Source organism: Acartia tonsa, chromosome 14, assembly GCF_053477335.1.
Source record: "Acartia tonsa isolate MP-2025a chromosome 14, ASM5347733v1, whole genome shotgun sequence".
NCBI lineage: Eukaryota > Metazoa > Arthropoda > Copepoda > Calanoida > Acartiidae > Acartia > Acartia tonsa.
Window position 1 is genome coordinate 30,916,973 of NC_137273.1, and position 16,049 is coordinate 30,933,021.

Sequence of the window (16,049 nt, forward strand, 5' to 3'; positions counted from 1 at the left end):
GTTGCTTTTTTTTCTTGGATTCAAATTACACTCCACCTTCCTACAGTGGTCAGTAGCCGCATTTGCAGGGATCTTAAGGGATAAGACAATAGTAAATAAATTTGTATACATCCCTAATGATGATAAACAAAATTATCCTTTGTGTACATTAAAATAATTGGATGAAAAGTTTGGATACTTTGTTTTTTAAACCAAACAATAAAATCGATAAAAGTACCCAAAGTTTTTAAGCGAATAGATAAGCTAACGTCCTCATTAAACTTTGTGTACCAGTGTAATTTATAGTCAAATATCCCCTCCCCTATCTGGTTATTTGGGACTTACTAACATTTTTAGGTGCTATTTCTCAAAATGCTACTTTATTACAAACGACATATAGGATTTATAAATAGGATGGGGTGTCCAATAATAGGTTTGAATGAAATCACCTAAAATAGTGTTAATCATGCATAGTTAAAAAGTATTTTCTTTTTAAAAAATGAAAAAGCCTTATAGCAACAAACCTATTCCACCCTTTAATACGTTTAAATGTTTCAAGAATGTCACGAAAATTATTAAGTAGCGCAGTTTGTAACTTTATAATTAGGGCATGTTCGTACGTCGTCCGTTACGATATAATAGCTTCATATACGTAGATAGTCAGTCAAACTCAATAGTTAGTGTAACTTCAAAAGTTACATGTATAACAAATTTATTTATGTATTTTATTTAGTCATTAATGATTGAATCACATTGCAATTGTGCCTTAAATTAACTTTGACTTTTAAATTTAAATGAGTAAATATTGAACCGAAAATGCGGTCAGATTGATCCTACATTGTGTAAATTTTGGTCTAAATAATAGAATATTCATGTAGACCTTCTTCTATATTTATTATTAATTATTAGCTAATTATGTTTAACAGAGTTGTATCGTATGCACATTGATTAAAACGGCTTACAAACACAAATCAGAAGAAAATCAATGCTGTAATTTGTTGGAGTTGGTATTTCATAAAAAATGCTAAAAACATAAGCAACATCCAACTGAAATTACAGGAATAACAATGTTTTTTAGTCAGACAGATATCTTTATATAAAAGTAACAGGATCTGTGTTTTTATGTACCAAATTATTTCACTAACCGCTGAACCGATAGCGTTATCCTCTACAATTTAACTTCTAATTGGTCCTGGGAAGGTTTATGACTATTTTGGAGAAGGATACCACTTCCTTCCCCAAGAGAAAACGCCCTAATAAAAAAAGACCCTTCCCCCCTTAAAAACGGGTTACTTTATTAATTTTCTTTTCAAAACTAAAATTGAAAATGAGAGTTCCCCCACCTCAAGTGCACCTAGAGGCCTTTACTATGCTAATATAAAATATTTGCTATTACTTAATAGTATTTACATTGTATAAACATATACGGTGTTATTTTATATCTAATTCTAACAATTCAGCGTTTTTTAGTTAGAAATTCAGTTTTACGGTGAGCTTTCTTTTTATAACAGTTAAATAATACTTTTTTAGGGTTAGTTAAGGGATAGTGCAATGAAGGAAAAATGAATCTTAATCTACAACTTTCTAAATTTATTCCAAGCGATCCAAAAAAGTTTTAAAAGTTCCCCTTACTTCAATAAACAACAAGTCTAACATATACACAAGTTCAAAGATGTTCATAGGTAGCACAGCCAGGGATTTTAAGGGATAAGACAATGGCAGAAACATTAATTTTATCCCCAATTTTGATATACAAATGTACCCCTTTTGTTATAAACGTATGGACAGTTTGTACTATTCAATTAAGATTAAATTAAAGTCCCCAAAGTTTTAAAGCCAACAAATAAGTTTTAAAAAAAACTTTGAGGCCCATTGTCTTATCCCTTAAATCCAAGTATAACAAAGTTTATTTTCAATTGATAATTGAATCGACACACAGATAGACGATAACATACCGTAATTATAAAGTATCATAACCGACAGACAGACCATATAACTTGTATTTTGGATACTCTTTTGAAATGGGTATATTTAAAAAAACAGAAGTCTATCTTAATTATCAACCAAAAAAGTCTAATTTTACCAACATCATTACAGACTGTGTACAGACGGACGGACAACGTAATTTATAGAGTAGCTACGCTACAAAAAAATGAAGTATAGACTTTCTAAGGAAGCATATTTAATCGATGAATCAAATGTTAACATGAATCAGGGAAACATGGATGTGGCTAGGGCAATGGAAGATAATTTATTTCCTTTTAACCACAATTTAAAGTAGTGTATCTGGAGACATATATACAAAGAAGAACGATGTCTGTCTGAAGCTTAATATCTCGGTAACCGCTGAACTGATGATACTGGTCCTGATGTGGGTTTTAGCTATTTTTGAGGGTGCTAAGATACCTTTCCCCCCCAAAAAAATACTTCTCCCACTCCTATTTTTTTTGTAAAAAATAATAAGTTAGTGGGAGAAAGTGTCTCAAAAATCAGCCACACGACGTCATAAAAATGAGCAATTATTTTTTAAAGATTTTTCCCACTTCTCCTCTCATCTCTCTCATTTTTATGACGTCACGTGTCTGATCTTTGAGTCACTTTCTCCCACTACAAAATATGGCTTATCTTATAGTGTATCTTTAATTGGACAAAATGCCTAAAGACTAGAGGCGAAGCTGCTATTATAAATATATGACATTATCTAAAAGTTATCATGCCTGACTAATAATTAAAACTTCTAAATCTAAAGTTAAAAACTCATAAATAATAACCTAATAACTCTTTATATAAAGTTATTTATGTAGTTTTTACTTTTTAGTTCATCTTTCTTTTTTAATAATGATGTTATTTTTGTTTGTTACAAGTAGAAAAATATTTCTTTATAAAATTATAATGGTATCATTATTGTATTTTTTTGTTATTTTAAAAAAAATACATAAAAACAATGTTAGAGGTTTTTTCTGCGCTTGTTAACCTATCCTATACCAACAAAATAGTTATTTATCGCATCGTATTAAACAGCTTTCAGTGTGGCTTAGAACCGGTTCTTATCCAGTGGATCGGTTGAAGCCATACTGGAAAAAGTTTTTTTTTATTTAGCCTAATAGCTACTAGTCCGATCCAGTTTTTTTTATTTTATGGAAGCTTAACTTATATCTTAGGTTGGTTATAAGTCTTTGGATGGTTTTAGGCTATATTTCTGCTTTTCCTATCCTTAGTATACCGAGCTCCTTGATTCTAGGGGTCGAACTGCAAATATATGTAAAAAAAGTACATAAAAGTTAGCTTAATAAAAGGTATTAAGAAGTTATATAACAAACATTATCTGCTCTGATTGATGATTGGAAAGTTATGCCAAAAAAGTTATTGGAAGGGATAACTTAATTACAGAAAAAGCTCTCTCATACAAAGTGTTCATTCCCTTACACAAAAATATCATCAAAGCCAACCAATTGTATTAGCAAAATCTTTAATCTAATAGAATGTAAATTATCATAGAAAGAGAAGGGACAATGGGCTGTTTATTACACTAGTCCCCAAAGTTTTATAAACACGTTCTCTCATTCGTTGGCTGAAAAACTTTGGTAACTCTTTATTAAATTTTGATTGGGTTATCTAAAACAAGCAGTATCCAAAATGCTTCATCAATGACTTAACTATACAAAAGGGGTAATTTGGTGGTATTGTCAATTTGTCTTATCCCTTATAGTCCCTGAAATTCACAATAATATTTTCTGGAGTAAAATATCCCCCCTCAAAAAATACCCTTTTCAAAACCAAAAAATATTTAGGGGAAGGGGTGTATTTTAAACCTTCCCCTTCTTTATTCTAAGCCGCCCTAGAGGCTATGGGAGAAGTTACTAGTTTTGTAAAAAAAAGTAAAAACAACCAAGGGGGTTCTTTATTCTTTTGTTATTTACATAGAGTTTTTTTTTATTTTCATTGATAAAAAGCTAGCTTTATATTCATTCTCTAGTATAGCTTAAAATCTAAGACAATTATAAAGTTAAATATAGTACCTAATTGGTACAGTCATTATACATAAATACACAGATATACAGACAGACATCATATTACTTTTAATAATTCAGTTAACTTTTCTTGTGATCTTAAAGGATACGACAATGGACGATAAATTTATGTATATCCTCAATGATTATAAACAAATAACCACTTAAGTTTATTGCAATTATTGGTTGAAAAGTTTGGAAAGAGCAAGTTTTAACCAACCAATCAAGCTAACATGAAAAATACCCAATTTGTAGCAAACAAATAAGAGATCGTATTTCTAAAACTTTAGATGCCATTTTATTTTACAGTCTCCTCCTTCCCTCCTTTAAAATAAATAATTATTTTGACTTGAAAACAACCAAAAGTCAGCTTTTGAATAAACTCATGAAAAAAACAAAATAAGATTGGCCCAGTAGGGTTCTTAAAGTTGGCCTCTAATTTCCACTCTCTCTCTACATCTCTTTCTCTCTCCCTCTCTTTCTCTTTCTCTCTTTTTCCCTTTCTCTGTCTCTCTCTCTCTCTCCCTTTCTCTGTCTCTCTCTCTACTTCTCTTTCATTCATTAGACTATTCATAATAGATCTGTAAGATTATGACCCATCAAAAAAGTTTATCTCTATAATGATTATTTACACTAATAAAATTGTTCAAGAATTGTCATTTTAGAGGATTTTTTTTACAAACCATTGCTATTATTTCATCAACATACGAATTCCCTTATCGTTAATTATATTAGAAAAGTGCCAATTGAATCTGTTTTGACAGTGTATGTTATCCAAGAGGTTCTAAGTTTCCTCTATTGTCTACTACTGCACTAGTCCTCTAATAGTCCTCTCATCCAATAAATTTTGACTGTCTAGATCCTCAATTCTTTATATGGACTAATAGGAACACATGGTAATAATAATCCGACCACATTATTAGTTAGAAAGTGTACACATATGTATTTGATCTTTGCAATAAGTCAGCTATTAATTATGCTTAAATTTCTTATGATATAGATTTGTTTGTGATTTGTGGCATAATTTTGTTGATTGTGTTATTATATTGAATTGAATCATATATGACTAAATAATTATATAACCAAAAATCTTTAACAGCCATAAATCTATTTTTAAGTTGAACGGATTATTGTGTTTGATTGAGCATCTGGTGTTTTAAATCTATTACTGTCTCTAGTACACCCCTAGCCCCCCCCGCCCCCCTATCTCTCTCTCTCTAAGTCCTCTAGGACCCCACTCTACTCCCATCCTCTGTGAAGTGAGGTTGTATGTTGTGTACCAAACACACACACACACACACACACACATACACACACAGTCTATAGAGGTAAGAAAGTTATTTTGACATTTAATAACAAAGAAAAATCAGCTGTAAGAAATACCAATGGTTTTAATTATTAAATAAATTATTTAATTTAATTATATTATTATTTTATGTAATATTTAATTAGAAAGATAATCAGCTGTTTAAAAAAACAATCCTATCTATAATACAAAGTAGAACGATGTCTGTCCGTCTGTCTGTCCGTCTGAAGCTTAAGATCTCAGTAACCACTGAACCGATTGGGCTCTACTCTTCAGGGAATATACCTACTGGTCCTGTGATGGTTTTAAGCTATTTTCTTGGAGGGTGGGACACCCCCAACCCCCCAAAAAATGAAAAATATCCCCCCCCCCAAAAAAATATTTTTTTACTTTTTCTTTTTAAATCTAAAATACGAAAAATTAGGTTGATCACACCTCCTGGGGCAAAGCCCCTAGAGGCTAGGGGCGAAGCCGCTAGTAATATAAATTCAGTAGTAGGGTTTTTCTTGTCTGAAGCAATTGGTCTAGGAAAATGAAAGTCGGAATTGGTTGCACTTTTCATGGAAGCTCTGTAAATATATTTTGGTGGTTTTAAGCTGCATTTTCAATCTATTGATTTTGTTCTTCATTACTATCTAGGGCAGGGTAAAGAAAAATAGACATGATTTTAAAATAAAATATATTAAGCTTCTCTAAAATAGAGAACTTGATCTGTTTAGGTGTTTAGGCTTGACATGGGTCCTAGGATGGTTTTAGGCTAATTTATTTATAATCTAAGTCTGCCGATGGTTTAACTATATTTAAACCCCCTCTCAACCCCTTTCACTACAGAGCCTCTTGATACTAAGGACACAGCCGCTAGTATTATTGCTAGTATATGCAAAAAATTTGCAAAGTTTTATTTTGTCAATACAGCAAAAATAGCAAAATGATTTGTAATAAAATGTAATTTGATTCCTTTCATGGCAAATCCCCTAAAACCAACAATGTAAAGTATTACAACCCCCCCACCTATCCAAAAATATTTTTTTAAAGAGCTGCTTAGCCTAGGTTAGGTTAAGTTGGGTAAGGTACAGGGTACCCCAACAGGGTTAGACCCTATCTGTTATGTCCCTATTAAATTTTTCCAATTCCTCCCGCTCCACCTTTCCTGTTTTTTTCTAAATGAGCAGAGGAGGCAGGGGATTTAGGTTGTCCAAAATGTGTTTTGTGGGAAAGCTCCCCTTTACTTTAGTTATTCCTAGATTTTTTATCACCTTAGATACTTGTTGTTTCAAGAGTTGAATGTTTTATTATTTCTGTATATGGAATAGTAAGAGTACTTTTTATTATAGTGATTATACTGTTCGTTTGTCTGTCTGTCCGTCAGTGATTTTGAGTTTATAATTGTTATTTATAGCATCGTGTTAAAGACATCTTTCCACGGATATCAATATTGAAAAATATAAGATTTAAAAAAGTTTTGTTTACCACGAGAGCCGAAAGACTTGGTTGACAAATTGGGTATTATTTATGATTTTTATTTTAATAATCGTGGAATAATGTCTTCAATATGAAGCTATACCTGATTTTTCATTGTCTGAGAACCAGTTCTAATCCAGCGGATATTTTTCGGTTTCAAAGCCATACTAGAAAGAGCCTTAATTGCTTAATAACAAGTAAATAATTGCATTCGAAATCTATATTAATCTTTAATTTAATTCTATGGGGTTCTTGGATAATTCATTTTTTATGTATTTTTTATTTTAGCCACTGAACTGATGAGCTTTCTATTATTTTGGGTCAGATTCACATAAGTCCTGGGGAGTTTGTTTTATTTTTAGATCTCAGTCAAGGGATAGTTTTTGGCTATTTTTTTCTCTCTTACTACTTTAGATACAAAGCCCCTATATACTAGGAGAGCTGTCGAATCGATAGCTAAAGAGTTAAGACGTTTAAATAAAACAGAGAAAAAGAAAATAATTCCTAAATAAAATTAGATTAAAACTTTATTTAAACTTTTTTTTTTTTAGATTATCCCATAAAGATTTACTTAATATAAAGCTAAAATGTTTATATTATTTATAAATTTTGATTTTCTGACAATATTGTAAAAACGTCATTTGCCTCTTAGTAGTGCATTTAATTCCGTAACAAGTATCATTTTCTCAATCAATTATAATCGCATATTATTACAATTGTACAAACTGTCTATTTTTCCTTGCTTTCATCTAATCTTTTTTCCAACATATGTTGCAAATTTGCTAATTTTTAAAATATGCAACTATGCGGAATTGATCGCATACTATGTTATGATTGGTCAAGAATCAACTCGTTAGTAATACGTTAACATTCTTAGTGATAGGTGATTGATAATTTTATTTTCGATCGTTTTGTATTTGTTTATATTGTGAGATGTGTGTGTGGGGGGAGGGGGAATTGGACTGTAAATTAAAAATTAATTCTGTAATCAACATGCAGTGTTAAATCTTTTAAATATAAAAAGGGTGTTTTTTTGTTTATTAACATTATATTAGTTTAGCGCCCATTAAGTCCCATCCCGTATAAAACTTTATGTTTAAGACGGATATTTTCATTCAAGAAATTCCTTTTCGCCCCGACATCTATGCCCTAAAATCATGTTTTTGCTCTTATTTTTAAGATATAACTATCGGCTACGCCCCTGTAGGGGCGATTTCTCTTGGTAGGGTGGAGATAATCGTATCCTAAAATAGTTTTGAACCTTCCCTGGACCTTTAAGAAGCTTCTTTGTAAAGTGGTACCATATCGGTTCAGCGATTAGCGAGATCTTTGGCTACAGACAAAAAGATTACAACTATAAGCATGTTAATGTCGTTTCTAATATAAAGAAAAATATTATATTCATAGGAGACTTTGGTTCATTTTTCAGAGAAGCTTTAAAAACGTCCTAGGCTGGCTTTAGGCTATTTGTTTGATCTCCTCCGTCCTCCTTCTTTAGGGGCGAAGCAATTATATATATTTTTAGTTTTGCAATGGATATATTATAAATGTATATTGTGACAGGGAATTTAGTCCTCAGATATTGGCCAATAAGCTCCTCCATAGCCAGGGAGGGGATGAGGGCCTTATCTTTACATTAGCCAGCTGGTATGCAAGAATCTCTCACTATATATCCATGTATTCTTATATCCATTATTATCGCATCTAATAAGTATTTGATTATTTTAGATTGTCTATGGATGGAAGGGAGAGAGGTCACAACCAGTGTATAAGCTGCTAGATTCAGTCTAGCTGCTTTTTAACAGCTTTTAGCTGCTGTAAAGAAACGCATAAGCAGTTACAGAAGCTGTTTTTGATTCAAATTCAGGCAAGAAAATCTATAATTTCAAAAGTTAATCTTTCTCAAGTTTTCTGTAGGGTGGGTGTATATGACCTCCCCCCCCCCCAAAAAAAAGGGGAAAAAAGTAGATTTATACCCTCCATGGACCTATAAGAAGATTCACTATAAAGGAAAACCATATCGGTCCAGCGGATAGCAAGATTATAAGCTACATATAGATAGACTCGCATGTGATTTTGTATGATTATTAAAATCGTCCAATTGTTTTGAAATTCTATTAGTTCATCGACCATTGTCCAACCCCTGTATCGTTTTTTCATGTCATAATATCTCTTCTAAGGCTAGATTTTCTTACAATGGATTTATAGGTGAACAGCTAATGCGCCATTGGAGCGGTCAACAGAGCAACCTATACCTACCCTTACCTACCCAACCTATACCGCCCCCCTATTTACCCCACTCCCTTTTCACTGGATGAAACAGGGATGATGATAATATAATACATTTTGAAGGAAGCTTTCAAAATCCTTTCTTGCTTTCAAATTATTATATAAGGTTAGTATTTTAGATTTGACCTATTTAGAAGAGATAATTTTCAATTCTTGTTCATTAATTCAGAAAGTGTAATAGCATACCTACTGTAATAGTTTTCAATAAAGAAATAATATAGGTAAAGCTTTATTTTAATTGCTAAAAAGATATAGGTAAAAAATGGAGGTAGGGGACATTGGGCTGTTTATTATAATAGTTCTATAACAACGTTTTCTTATTCGTTGGCTCAACAAAATAAGCGACATTAATTGAATTATGACATGTTGGTCCATTGAATTAAATGTCTAAACGTTTCAATTACGAATTGTTACCTTCCTAATTTTGTGTATTATCATTGAGGATGCTCATCAATTTAGCTTATCCCTTTAGATCCCTGGGAAAATAGATTTCTTTCACTTGCCATATCCCTTTATTTTTATTTAGGTTGATGGATTAAAAAAATGGCGCCAACAGATTCAAGTAATATTATGGATCCCAGGGTGGAGTGCTGCTATGAAGTGGTAAGAGAATTAATTCAATTATTTAAGTTAGTGGTTGCGTGATTATATTCTTAACTGAGTAAAAAGGGATAGTTTCATGAAGTGCATTTATTGAGTTGATGTAATTGCAATAGTGATCATTAAAATCATTTTTTTTAGTGTATGATAATTACCTATAGGTTAAGATATCAAAAAAAAATTAACTTTTGTTAAAGGGGTAAATTAAAGTTGAAAGAATTTAGATCAAATAACTCTTAAATCTTAGAAAACTTTCTCATGTATTTAGTTTAACAAAGAAAACTTCTAAATGTAAATATTACCTAGGTAGTTATTTAACGTATTATAGAAAACTTTCCGCGGGTATTAAAATAAAAAATAAAGATTTAAACCAAGGGCTAATATTCGTGAAAAATTGGCTGTACATTATTTTTCAGTATGGCAGAGAAACCGGTTGACATTGATTGGTTTCGAAGCCTTACTGGAAAGGAAAATTGGCTCATGGAAAGAAAATGAAGTAGCGGATTTCATCGTATTTTCACAGTAGATTTTGATAGGTTATGTAAGGTTAGGTTATGTAAATGATTGCCCCACAGGGATAGTGCCCCCAGCAGGGGCTAGAAAAAGGAAGAAAGCTATTGTGAAAATACGACGAATACCTCTACTTCGTTTTCTTTCCATCATCCGGGAATTATTCTAGGTATCAGAAGCAGTACTGGAGCAAGGATATGGGAAGCCTCCAGGTCAAGGTCTGCAGCCAAAGATCTGCCAGCAACGGCCACAGGTAAAAATCCTATTTATGTTGTTAAATTGATTAAATGGTCCTTAGCATCCTTAGAGGATCAGAGCATTGGTTCATGTTCGAGTACAGAAACCTTACCAACCTTGTATAAAAGTAACAGGATTTATGTCTGGTTGCCTGTCTTCAACGTAGGATCTTTCTTACAGCTGAACTGATATGGTTCTCTGTTACAGTAAAGCTTCTCATAGATCCTGGTAAGGTGCATAACTGCTTTTTGAAAGAGTACGACTACCCCCCAAGTAAAATATATATAGGCACATAGTTTTACAGTATAATGCATTTATATGTCGTGCTTTACTGGAAATTTTTAATTGTACAATTACATGTATTAGTAAAGAGACCTCAGCTTTGGTTCATGTTCGAATACAGAAACCTTACAATCCTTGTGTGTGTATCTAAATATCTCGATAACCCCTTTGCATTAAAACCACCAAAATAAGACTCTGGCTTGAATCATTTAAAAATAGTCATGGTACAGTTTCTGTAATTGAACAGGACCAAATTCTTATGTCTTCTAACGAGTAATAGCAATGGAAATATATTTGGTATACAATATCATATTAATGATTTATTGCAATCATAAAAGCTGAGTATAATGTATTTGCTGTATAGGAAAGTTTTGCTAATGTTTTATCAGTATTAATCGAAAGTCTAAGCAGTGATTGATGGGACATCGGAGTGTAATTTTTTTCTAGTAACTAAAGTTTTCTTTAAATATCCTTTTTGTTGGCTCTAAAATTATGATGAGTACCTTCATTAAATTTTTATCTGTTGTTCTAATCTAATATTTAGTGTTCTAACAATGTTCGATGAACTGATGTAATTATTCCTGATATTAAACAAAATTACATTTTTGTAAATAAAATTAATAGCTTCGAAAATGTATTGTCACTTAAGCCTACAACTGAAAGACCTGGTTTATAAAAGCTTTTGTATCAGTAGAATCTACAGTCCAATGTCTCTGTACTTCCAATTATTAACCTAATTATTGTTTCAGGGGTTGATACGACGCCTATGCACCGTTATTTTTGGATGTAAACCTGACATGGACATTCTAGAATGGAGACAGGGGTAAGAATTTAATCAGGGCTACTAATACGTCTGTTTGACCGTCCGTTTGTGACCCTTAGATAGTTATTATTCTTGTTTAAAAGTGTTCTTATGTGTTTGGATGAGATACGACAATCTAACTTGCAAAAATATTATTAGTAGTGAAGCTACTCTATAATTTGAAATGTTGTCCATCCTCGCATATGTAAGAGACTAAAAGGGGAATACGTGATTTTTTTAGATGCTATTCTGATTTTTTTTGTGAAGATTTACTATACCACAGAGAAAACAGTATATTTTATTTATTTGGTCCGTTTGTCAGTATACTAAATATTAAAAGTTAAAACATTTAACAGATTACGTAATTTTTTTTCAAAATATTTTTGATTTATTATAATGGAAAATCTGCTGCATAGCTTATTTTGTCCTTTTGACCTATGGTTTTTTATGTGAGCTTTGCTACTCATAGACGCTACGCTGTTATTAACCTAATTATCCTTGTTTATTAGGTATGTAAAGCTGGTAGCATGGTGCTGGGTGCTACTCATGGGACCTTTGACTGGGTGGATTGCATGTGCCTATAGTATGGCTGATAATACACAGGTATTAATCATGTGACCCATGACTGGATGGATTGCTTGTGCCTATAGTATGGCTAATAATACACAGGTATAGTCAATCAATCCAAGGATCTTAGGGGTTAAGAAAATTCACAATAAATTGAAGAGCGTCTCCAATGATGATGAACAAAATTACCCATTCTTTAAATTAAATTATTGGTAGAAAAGTTTGGAGACTACTAATTTGGAACTAACCAATCACAATTCAATACCCAACGTTTTTGAGCCAACGTGGTTTAAAAACATTGGTTACTAATGTGGTTGAACGTCCAATATTTCCTCTCTGTTTTTTGAGGGGGAGGGTATCTTATTCCAAGGTCAATTTGACCTGGGAGGGTGGAGATACCCTTCCTTAATATGGTTATGCACCTTCCTGGATGGGCCTATTAAATACTTCAATATTATGGATAACCACATCTACATATAAACAGACACATTGACTGGTTAGACATCCTGTTACTTTTATATAAAGTAATTCTTTTGTTACTAGGCTGCTGATATTGTGTATCTGCTGTTATTTCTCAGCTTCTACATTACTGGCCTACTCTCCTTGGCATTTAATAAAATAAGGTAAGGTTTTTACAGGGGTATTAAGGGATAAGCAAAGACGTCCAAGGGGGGGGGGTAAAGGGATGATTATCCCCCCAAAAATATTTTTCATTTTATCCCCCCCCCATTTAGATTTTACCCCCCCCCCCCCCCCAAAAAAAAAAATTTAAAAGCATGGACGCCCCTGGGGATAAGACAATAAGATTAAATTTATGTACATCACTAGCAATGATAAACATAGTTAACCCTTCTGTAGTTATTAGTTTGAAAATTTTTTAGACTACTTCCCCCCACCCGTCCCTCCCCTCCCCCCACTTTATTGGGAGCTTTAGGAGGCTAGTGGAGAAGTCCCTATTGTTAGTAATGTGTAATAATGGCGATTTACTACTTAACCACACCCCTCCCCCTTTAATATATTTATTTTATTTTAGGTGGCTGAGCAGAATTTGGCTATTATTTGGTCTTATGATCATATTTTTCATGTGGGGGAAATACACAACAAGGTAAGATCTTAATATAACATATTTGTTGGAAGATGGCTGAGTATTCAGTATTCACCCCCCCCCCCCCCCCCCACCGATTCATACTAAAGATATTAATACTGCTGATACCCCATATCCTAATCTATAATACAAAGTAGCTTGATGTCTGTCTGTCTGTCTGTCCGTCCGTATGAAGCTTAAGATCTCGGTAACCACTGAACCGATCGGATTCTACTCTTCAGGGAATATACCTACTGGTCCTGTGGTGGTTTTAGGCTATTTTCTTGAAGGGTGGGACACCCCCAACCCCCCAAAAATAAAAAAATCTCCCCCCTTTTTTTTGCAGAAGATTTCCTTGGTCCTTTTTTTTTATGCAGAAGATTTCCTTGGTCCTTTTTTATGCAGAAGATTTCCTTGGTCCTTTTACGAATTTCGGCAAAATTTTTTTTTTGATCACCCCTTGGGGCAAAGCACCTAGAGGCTAGGGGCGAAGCCGCTAGTATATACAATAGGGTGGGTCGATTTTGGACATTTTTTTTTCTGAGGCCAAAGCGGGGATCTGCACTCAATTTATATAGATATAATACACCTCTGGATGATTTAAAATTTATCCTAAGTCTTAAAACCGCTGACGACCAGACATTCAATTGTATAGCTATTTGTAAATGGGAGTCAAAATTTTATTGAATCAGAACTATGGCTTCATGGTGCTCCCTGGAAATGCCTTGAGGAGCTGAGTTAGGAACTTTTGTCCGTTTCAAAAAATCTCGTTCCTAGCCTGAGAAAATCTAAAAAACCTCTACAAATTGGACAATTCTCAATAAACCTTAAAAAATTTTGTTTTTTTAGTGATTTCTAAGGCTAGGAACGAGATATTTTGAAACGGACAAAAGTTCCTGATTCAGCTCTTCAAGGCCTTTCCAGGGAGCACCATGAAGCCATAGTTCTGATTCAAAAATTTTTTTGAATGTCGTCTTTGCATACTAATAAGTAATGAATTATATCTTTAAGTGGTCGTGTTCTAAAACTCAATTTTTTAAAATTCTTTTTCGGTCAGAAATGTTTTTAAGGTTAATTTTATCTGTTGCATATCCCCGCTTTGTCTAATTCCGATATGAACCCACCCTAATATACAAATAAAGTAGTAAGTTTTTTTTCTGTAAATTAAGCTTACAAATAACATTGAACTGACTGAGATATTTCTTTAATCTTAGAAAAGTTTTATATAGATCTTGGGATGGTATTCTGCTGATAATTGCCCCTTACTGAGCCCTAATACTGAGTCCTAAGATACTTGGACCACAGCTGCTGGAATGCTATATAAAGATAACTAGTAGACAAATGATAGGCAATAACGAATTTTTTATCTAATAGCCTGGCTTTAAATAACATCTTTTTTCTACTCTGCACTCTTTTTTTATTTTTTCATTCTAGTTTTTTTAAATAATAAAATATCTACAGCCTAGGGTTTTTATTTTGTAACATGTTTTATCAATAATTTAATTTCTTAAATCCCCTTTTCAAATATTGAAAATATTGACTGCAAAATACTTTAATAGGGGAAAATTTGCCTTTTTTTAACATTCAGAATTTTGGCAAAAATAATAAACATACTACCTATACTTTTTATGATCATTACTAAAAATATATGTAAACTTACCTAAAATAATTATAATAAAATTAGATTGTTTTTAAAGATATTATAATGGTATTATCCTCTTAGAAATTTTTTTTCAATATTGAAAATTTGAGTACCCCCCCCCCCCCCCCCCCCCGACAGCGAACTATGAACTCTGGCCGCAGCGCTCGGCTCCCTAGCCTGCCTAGCCGCAGCGCTCGGCCCCCTTGCCTGCCTAGCCGCAGCGCTCGGCCCCCTTGCCTGCCTAGCCGCAGCGCTCGGCTCCCTAGCCTAAAACCTAACCTAACCTAAAATAGTTGTTCGTCGGTAGTCGGGGGGGGGGGGGGGGGGGGGGGGTACAAAATTGAAAAAAATTGAAAAAAAAATTTCTAAGAGGATAACGCCATTATAATAAAACTTTTTTCGTAACTAGCAAAATATATTCATAAAAACATTTATTTTTGTAGAAGTTTTGGAGAAGACTTTGAAAACAGATTAACAATGTACTGGGTAAGTGTCAAATTAATTCATTTTCTTTTAAATAAGAGTTATTCGGAAAGACCGCGCGGCCAAAGAAAACTAAAGAAATTCAACTTTCACCTAATTAACTTAATAAATGTATTTTAAAGGTTTCGTGGTTTTTAACAATTAGTAATAGAAAAATTTCCATATCTTTTACTATATTACAGTTAATTGGACTGACATGGGACCAAGTACCTATAATTTTAAAGCACAACGTCCCCCAAGAGGAAGCCAAACGTGCAATTGACGTTGTCTAGGAGGGAGGAGACACTAAACAGTCAATCACACTAGTACTCAAAGTTCTTGACTCTTTGACTCGAAATCTTTGGGAACTTTGAATTTTAATTGCTTTGTTTCAAACTGTTAGTGTGTTACTTTTCTACCAATAATTTAAATTTTAGAAGGGTAAATTTAGTTTATCATGATTGGAGATCCCTTTTAACAATGACCATAATTATTTTTTTCAGGGAATGACAATTTTCTACCTAGCCACCATTTTTCTGCCATTAACATTTACAGACCCCCTACTACTGAGTTTTGTCTGCTAGAAAAACTGCAGGGATTGATAGGGATAGGACATTGGTGGATACATTAATCTTCCTCCCAACTCTCTGCTTCTTACTACTTGTTGCTATAATTTCCCCCACAATTTTCAAGATGTATTGACTTAATTTCGCATTGTAGAAATTAGGGGAAGATTATTTTTTTTTGCCAATGTCCTCCCCCTTCCTGTGGAAACCAATGAAATATTTTTTTTTAAGAAAAACCAAATATTCTGATCT

General features: G+C 33.0%; 2 protein-coding genes across 2 annotated transcripts in view; one reads left to right on the forward strand and one right to left on the reverse strand.

Annotated features, from left to right (window-relative positions):
- Window positions 1–16,049, reverse strand: part of LOC145305407 (unconventional myosin-XVIIIa-like) — a 201,893-nt gene that overhangs the window by 167,653 nt on the left and 18,191 nt on the right. The gene's annotated exons all lie outside the window — the stretch shown is intronic.
- On the forward strand, window positions 1,460–15,998 carry LOC145306270 (uncharacterized). Its single transcript, XM_080148343.1, has 11 exons — window positions 1,460–1,489; window positions 8,485–8,623; window positions 8,965–9,151; window positions 9,572–9,648; window positions 10,325–10,408; window positions 11,424–11,497; window positions 11,986–12,079; window positions 12,587–12,666; window positions 13,077–13,148; window positions 15,213–15,255; window positions 15,735–15,998. Exons 4-11 carry the CDS (start codon window positions 9,589–9,591, stop codon window positions 15,813–15,815), a joined length of 588 nt encoding a protein of 195 aa, XP_080004469.1. The 5' UTR covers window positions 1,460–1,489; window positions 8,485–8,623; window positions 8,965–9,151; window positions 9,572–9,588; the 3' UTR covers window positions 15,816–15,998.